Source organism: Anoplophora glabripennis, unplaced genomic scaffold (genome assembly GCF_000390285.2).
Source record: "Anoplophora glabripennis isolate ALB-LARVAE unplaced genomic scaffold, Agla_2.0 scaffold638, whole genome shotgun sequence".
NCBI classification, from domain to species: domain Eukaryota; kingdom Metazoa; phylum Arthropoda; class Insecta; order Coleoptera; family Cerambycidae; genus Anoplophora; species Anoplophora glabripennis.
Genome location: NW_019417008.1, coordinates 90,514 through 98,891, shown reverse-complemented (window position 1 = coordinate 98,891; position 8,378 = coordinate 90,514). Strand labels below are relative to the sequence as shown.

General features: G+C 29.5%; 1 protein-coding gene across 1 annotated transcript in view; it reads right to left on the bottom strand.

Moving 5' to 3' along the window:
• Positions 1 to 1,249: 1,249 nt before the first annotated feature.
• Positions 1,250 to 8,378, bottom strand: part of LOC108913701 (slowpoke-binding protein-like) — a 57,687-nt gene continuing 50,558 nt past the window's right edge. The window contains exon 5 of the mRNA XM_018719294.1: positions 1,250 to 1,811. Coding sequence (XP_018574810.1) covers positions 1,709 to 1,811 — 103 coding nt within the window. The 3' untranslated portion in view covers positions 1,250 to 1,708. The remainder of the gene's footprint in view (positions 1,812 to 8,378) is intronic.

Below are 8,378 nucleotides of genomic sequence, written 5' to 3'. Positions count from 1 at the left end.
AAGAAAATCATACTAATTACCTGCGAGACTCAGAGATCAATCAGGTATTAAATTTAGCTAGACATAAGAATATTTCTGAAGTTCTGAAGACCAGCATTTAGAGGCAGTCAGGGCAGGGTAAGGCAACTTAAATTTCAGACATGTGAACCATAGATAGTCGAGAATTGTTGAAGAGCTTGCGAGTTTATTAGACAACTTTCAGAAGATATAGGATCGCACTTGTTCTACTGTTATCCATTCAGTGGTTTCAAGTCATGCCTTAAGAATACATGCCGAAGATTTTGTAGGTTAAGTCCCGTCGGCACATTAATGCCATCAGAAGTCCTTGAAGAAGCCCAGAAAGTAAATCTGCATTTAGTTCTGGTAAAACCTAAGGACGGATTATGAAAAGAAAGTGCCCAACTTAAACATCTGGAGAAGGTAACAGCAATTACTAAGGATGTCCTGGCTGTTATCACCTATGTCATCACTGTGGACGAAATATATTGAAGACAATGTTGAAAATGCATAGATTTCAAAATGGTAAACTAATTGCGATCTAAGATTAATCTGGAACTCACAAACCGGAAAAGGTTAAAATTTTCGAACAAGAATAAACACAACAATCGGTACCGTTACTGTGACAGCGTGAACATTCAGTTTTAGGGCGACGTCGAAGGTGGAGTTCCGAAACGTATGAGTGCCCTGTAAATACAGTTCCTGAGAGTAGCGCATACAATATTTTTTGTGCTGACATCAAATTTGAGAATCAAAGAACTACAATAGAAACATAAGCGTCAAAACCTTCTGCCGACTGTGATAATACCTACTTTGTTTTTATTGCAAGTTTTGAGTAATGCTTGTACAGTTACTTTATTGAGCTAAAAAGTGATTGGAAACCGATATTTTCTAGAGCGTCAGCACAAAATAATTATTTTTCGCATTAGTAAAATATTTACTTTACGCACTACTGTAAAAAGTTAGACTTTACGTACAAACAACACGCGTAAAGATTATTTTCCCCACGGTTGTAAAGTATTATGAAAATTAAATTAAATATTCTGATATGTAATATACTAAATTCGATTTATTAATTTTTCAGTTCTTTGTATCAGATGGATGTTTCCTAAGTTCATATTATAACGCCACGAAGGTGATTCTTGAACTATTTTTAGTTGAAATAATCCAAAAATATATTTACTTACTTTACTATATTTACTCAAATATCTAAAAATATCTTACATGACTTGATAAACATGCCCCAGCTAATAAAATACTGTTCTAACTTTAATTTAATGCAATTGTTGCATTTTTGTACAAAAAAAATAAATCCACCTATAATCTGAATTTCAAGGTATTTGTATAGGTACAAAGTGTCTTTCGATGGATTTAGTTTAGGCAAAAAATGCTTCAGGAAAAACCTCCGGAAGCTTATTAGGTTGACTTAGAGAACATCAAGAGTATGAGTTCAAATGAAAAATGCTTTTGCTTCCAAAAAGATATGTATAATAAAAATTTGTTATATGTAGACAATGTAAATTAATAAAAAAAAGTTAACTTTAGTTGCTATGAATACAGTTTCAATCCTAACTAATAAATCAGTACCTATTTTTTTTCTAATTTACCCTGTATTTTGATTTCCATTATTCCCACAATCATTTAGCTCTTTTTTTAAATGCAATCTGTAGAATAAACGTTTTGAAACCAAAAACTAAACCTATTGAAGCTACTACCGATCACTTTCATTGGCTGTGCAACAATCACTGTCTTCGTTGTCTTCTTCTATAATATCTTCTAATCGCCTGTCTTCTATGATCACCACTACATCTTTTCTAAAAAAGGTTTATTCTAAATACCCTAAATGGCCTACGCCCTAATTAAAATGCACTAAAAATATTTGAAAGGTTAACTTGAAGGATAAATATACAAAATATACAGTTATATAGTCAGATATAACTCACAGACACCTTGAAAATTCTTTAGAATTTTCAGAGAAAGCGAGAATCATAATTGCAGTCAGTCTAAAATATAGTTACAAATTCATGCTATATTTGACTACCTATCGTTATAAGGATAATTTAAATTTACTTTACTGCAACCAAACAGGATATAGTCGCTACTTACAGGGTGCTTTATTAAGTATGAGATGCAACTTAATAACAATTAATGTTAAATAGGAATATCAATAAAATTTGAAACATGATGATTCTGTTAATTCAGTAATTAGGGCAATTATACTGCAATGTTAACTTTGTACTGCATTAATTATTGTAAAAATATATGCAAATAAAGATAAAGGATTTTAAAATTTGAGAAACGTGGTCTCTCTCAGTTTTATTGAATTTATTTCATTTAAAAATTGGGATCAACATAACACATGCACATACTTGCAATTTGACGTTATTAAATTCCTTAACAATTACCTAATGCGAAAAAATATTATTTTTTTCGTTATCCAATGGATATTTTAAAATCGTAACAAATTGTTTGCACAGTATTTGTATTTTTTGTAAAGTTACATCGCCCGGTATACATCAGTGTTGCTACATATAAAATTATAAGACAGTTTTAATTTAGATTAAGTAAATATTATTACTGCAAACTGTTGTTATAAAAAAATCCAGGGCATCTTATATAATTTGTATGTTAGATTTAAAATCAATATTGTAAACTACCAAAATGTTAAATGCATAGGAAAAATAATAGAGTTTCAGTAACGAGAATATATAGGGTGGTCTTAAGTACATTCTGACAATAAAGAGGGCGACCCTCAATTAATTTAAAGAAAAAATTAGACAAAAACAGTGAATACCATTTTTTCAGTAATTGCTTATCTTTACTTACACCCACGTTATAAAAAAAAACAATTAAATTATTTCCTCTGGTTTCTGCTATACCGAGTGGCCCGAAATTAATGCAACAAAACTTGGTCACACATTCTTAAGACAAATTTATGGTACCCGTATGTTTTATTTTTGCCAAGTGGCCCATTCTTTCGGAGCTACAGTCCCCTGAAATCCGCCCCTAAGAATAGTCTTTTTTTATATCTCAAAACCCTGTTGTACGAGAATCACTAAATTTGGTACACAGGGGTTTTATGGCATGTGGAATCTGATAGTGGCTCATCCAGAACGTTTTTCACAGAGCATAGATATCTTTCTTGGTTTTCGACTTATTTGGTTAGAAAATTATATAGAACTCTTGATACATATAAGACAATCATGGTAATTTATTTTCATATTTTGTTGTACACATTTTTCAATTATATCATTTTAAGTTAGACATTTTTAGTTTTAGATTACAATTGCTTAATTATAAACTTGGTAAGTTTAAGATTTCTGGGTTAAAATTGTATTCTCAAATTCAGAGTAAATATTTCGTTGTTTCAGAAAGGTTTGAAATGTGTTAGATACAAAATTTTTTATGAAGCATTTGCTACGCTGAACTCGTGTTGACCATCTAGAGACGCATAAAGAATCGATTTTACTGTCAAGTTTGCCCTTTATAAGATCCTAAGATGTTATAATTTATATTTATATGAAAAACTACATTCACACGAACACAACCTACAAATCAAATTTTTATTATAAATAGCTAGCTTTTGATTATAAATAGCTATAGCAGATCATAATCCATAAGCAATATAATAGGTAATAATTTTAAAACTTTAAAACTTCACATATTTATGAAATAACGTTAGGAAGACATTTAAATTGTAACTTTTTAAATTTTCGCAAAATAAGGCAACATTTTAAATAAAACATTATTATTGAACATATTTTTTTACACATGATCATGTATAATCGCACCAAGAAAAAATAATATGAGGAACTTAAGTATGCGACGTAACATGTAATTTTCTTTTATACAAAAATTCTGTTCAAGCATCAGGGATAGGAGCCGAAATTTTTTGTGAAATCTGATTAAGCTAGAGAGAAATTTTTATTTGAAGTATGAAAAATTTATAAAATTTTGTATAGAAGTTTGGCTAACCTCCATCTTTCATGTTATCAAACATTTCAGTTTTAATTAGCATTTAAATACCTTTACAAATTTTAATAGATCATATTTAACGCATAATTTAAGAAGTTTTTTTAAATAAGAATATACTGAATAGCAATACCAAAGAGGCGATTTCATTTATATTTGATTCAATGTAGTTTTGTTATTAATTTTCTACAAAATATACGGATCTCATGGTTCTCTAACACAGGCGTAGTTCTGGAGGAGTTCATTTCTAATAATTTTCTCAAAATATCTATAAAGTAGAAATGATAATTCAATTAATCACATTATCCATGAATGACAATAATAATATCAATTGTGTCAGGAAATTCAGAATAAGTGAAATTATTCCTTTAATACTTAACAGCCTGTAACTCAGTGTTAATATGAACTACTTTTTTAATTACTAATTAAAAATTTTAAATACACTCTTATACAGGGTGAATCTTATATGTGTGCATATATTTTAAGCAGCAGTAGGTACATTTTATATTGTAAACATTTGTTTCGAAATAAATACACATGATATTTTAATCGAAAACTTGTTGAGAACCGCTAGTGTCACTGTAGCAGTACGCATAACTTAGATCAACTATGCATGCAGTGGTGCCGGTGTTACATAGAACTGTAGCTTTGTATATGACGTAAGAAGAAAAAATAAAAAATTTAAATAAATATTTTACATTTCTTTCAAAATCAAACTTGTACAACTTTTGCAATATTTCTTTAAAATTTCTTATAGTTACATGTTTAATTAGTCACATTTCTTAAATGTCTCTAACAAATACATTCTTATCTAATCTACGTATAAAATTTTTGTGTATTTTCACTGTACAGAAAATAGGCTTTAGATATATCTTCCGTTTGAATATTCATGTAACTTGACATATTACAATTGGACAGTTCACTAAAAATATTAATTAATGACACTTAAATGCCCTTAAAAGAAAAATACCGTCCGTGAAAATAACAAATTGATACTAAAATAATAATAAAAGTTAAGAAAATTCGTAAAAGTGAAAAACACCATTCAAAATTTAGACTTCACACAAGATTTTAGTAGTCCATTATTTAATAGTAACTTGTGCTAGGAAAATTACCTAAAAACGCGCTTATTTGGAAACTATAACTCTTCAAAATTGCAAATCATATGTATGCTACAATTTTTTTAGGGGCCTATTTCTGGAAGTCCCTCTGATTAAGTTCTTTTTAAATTCATCGGAAAATTCTTGCAGTTTTAACACTACCTACAAACAAATTTTATTTTTTGGGGTGTGCAAATGTTGGAAAAAATTATATATTGAATTTAGACTTTTCACAATGTACGTCATAAAGCTCTTGCTGCGACCAGTTCTAGTATCTCGGTAGTTATCACGTTGTTAATTTATTAAATAAATGAACCAAAATTATTGAATGAAATGGAAATGTGGCAGTTTTTTTATATAAGTAAATATAAACACTTTGAATGATTTTATATGGAGTAGAGTAACGTAATATTATTAGATTTCGGATAAAAAGTGACTCATTAAATTTTACAAAATATGGGCCCGGAAAAAGTCGCAGCCGAGTAGGATTTGAGCAAGTTATAGGTTTTAAATATGTATATATCTCTTTAGAGTTTATTAAAAAAATGTTTCTGTGCTGTCTACAACTTAGTGATTTATGCGGACATATAATATAAAAGCATGGAACAGTCGAAGCAAAATCTAGCAGAGAACTGAAGTACACATTGAGAATGTGGGCCGAGTACGACTCTGTTAAAAGCCGAGACTCCCGGACTCCAGATCAGTTCGGCAATCGGCCTTTGACTACCTTCCCTGAAGACAGCGGTTCTCAAAATGTAGATATGAACGGACACATTTAAAAAAATATTCTCCATGAATATTCTCACATTTGAAAAAAATTATATTATGGACACATTTATATCACGAAACAGTTAATATAAAACATATGTACACATTTAAGATTCTCTCTGCGTAATGCTTTTTAATAAGCTAAGCAAGATTGATGCTGTTATAAAATTCTCTGATATTATTAAAAAAAACAAAAAATATGATTTTTACGTTCAATTTTCAAAAGCATTCTAATGTGTCGTATATACCTATACCATATAGTACCATTTAAGCGATTTACCGATGTAATGTAAGAGAGATAAGCTACCTATTTTCTCAATTTGCATTTAAATAGATTGAACGACCTCTGACACAAGAGTAAAAGCAATCGAGGTGGAAATACCGCCCCGGGTTTGGACATAAAATGTTTACCCTTTTGTGCATTAGATAATTCAGTTAACCAGTTCCATCCACCGGAACGATTAGAATATGAGGAACAGAAACAGCGGAGAACACTTTTTCATTTCAATTTACCGGAGTTTTCCGGATTTTGAGCATGAGAAGACGCGCCTCGCATTATTCAAAACGTAATTCAGTTAAAGCCTCTCCCAAAATGTAATCCAGATATTTAGGCTGGATTATAAAAAATGGACTGTTTCGCAGAGGCAAGTGAGAATAAAAAAATAAGATATATTTTATGGCACCACACAGACTGTTTTATATGTACTACAGCCCTGATTTTTTATATGTATCTCTACCCCATTTATATGTACGTTTCCTCCAGGATGCATATCACGAGCCTTAAAAGAATGCAAATTATGTGGAATATTCTCCATTTTGCGGTAAATTTATTTTTTTTACTCTAAATTGCATATATGAGGATATAAATAGATTTTAATTAGGAAATATATGATCTTCTAAAAATGTTTTTCAGTAATTGTTGATATAATATATTCAAAATAATTAAAAAAATTTTATATTTACATAATCTTGTATATTAGATTATTGACACATTTTGTGTTAAAATTGCTGATATATGATTTTATATGTTCTCTAAAGCTATAATTGGAGATCAAATGGATTATTAACAGGTGTTTTAGCTTTAAAGGAAATGAGAGTACCTAACCTGAGTAACCAATTTCCAACATCTATTGATCGGATTATACAGGATGTTACAAATTAGTAGGTCAAGCCGTTAATCACATATTTTTGGACTAAAATAATCGGACTTTTCTAATGCCACTTTTCATTTCGCAGCCCCATTTTCAAAATACGAATTATAAAATACAAAATTTTAAAAATTATGTTTATTGATTTCGCTCCCGCGATTTTAGAGAGATGTTTGTTTGAAATTTGGCAGATACTTTTTATATCTTAGTGGGCACATTTTCTGTGTAATTTTGGTCTAAAATATCAAGGCGGGAACGGATGAAACGGGGGTTGTAGTAGTAGCCCCAATGGATTGAAACTGTTTTTTTTAGATTGAGCGTGTTTTTATTCAATTTTTTTCATTCTTATAGGATTTTGATTTGGGGCTCGGATATTGCAACTTTTTTGGATGTGTTAGCACAAATTAAATATCGCTAATAGTCCAATTAAATGGGTCTTTAAATCGCAATTTTGGACAACTTGACTGAATTTTTGATATAAATTAATTTGAGGTATATAATAACAATAAGTGACAGTAATTTTTTCTCAACTCCTGGCCAGGGGCGAAAAAAGATAAAATAAAGGTTTTTTTCAAGATAACTCAAAAGGGGTAAGAGCTAGAAAAAAGTCGTAGAGCATAAAATTCTACATAAAAATGGTCTATTGACTTTTTCTTGTAGATACTATTCAAATTAACAGAGTTAGGGAGACTTGAATTTAAGGGATGATTTCAGAGATTTAAAAAACATGACAAGTAGAGAAATGAATGAATTTTATACTTTTTTTTTCAATCTAAATAATGTGAATTATCTTTTCAGAGAAATAGATTTTTTTTAATTTTTAATAAAAAAGTTATAACAATTTCACAAAGCGAACGTGTTTTATATCTTTGTCGTAAAACAAAATAATAATCGAATGGCATAGAAAAAAATTGTTTTAGTGTTAAATCATAAAAATTAACGATAAAAAATTGAAATTGTTATAACAGTTTTATCAAAAAATAAAAAATATATCTATTTCTCTGAAAGAAAAGTTTACATGTTTTAGAGCAGATTGAAAAAAATATATATAAAATTCATTCATTCTTCCGCTTGTTGATTTTTGAAGTTTCTGAAATCATCCCTTAACTTCTACCCTAATTCTGTTAATTTTAATAGTACAAGAAAAAGTCAATAGATCATTTTTATGTAGAATTTTATACTCTACAACTTTTATAAGAAAAATGTTTTTTTACCTCTTTTAAGTTATCTTGAAAAAAATTACTGTCACTTGTTGTGGACCAAATTGCGATTTGAAGGCTCATCCGAGGAAATTGAATATTTGGGAGGGCATATTAGGAGACCACCTCATATAGCTTTTCTTCCTACCTGGAAACGAATATTTGTGGAAATATTGGAAAATGACAACGCTTTG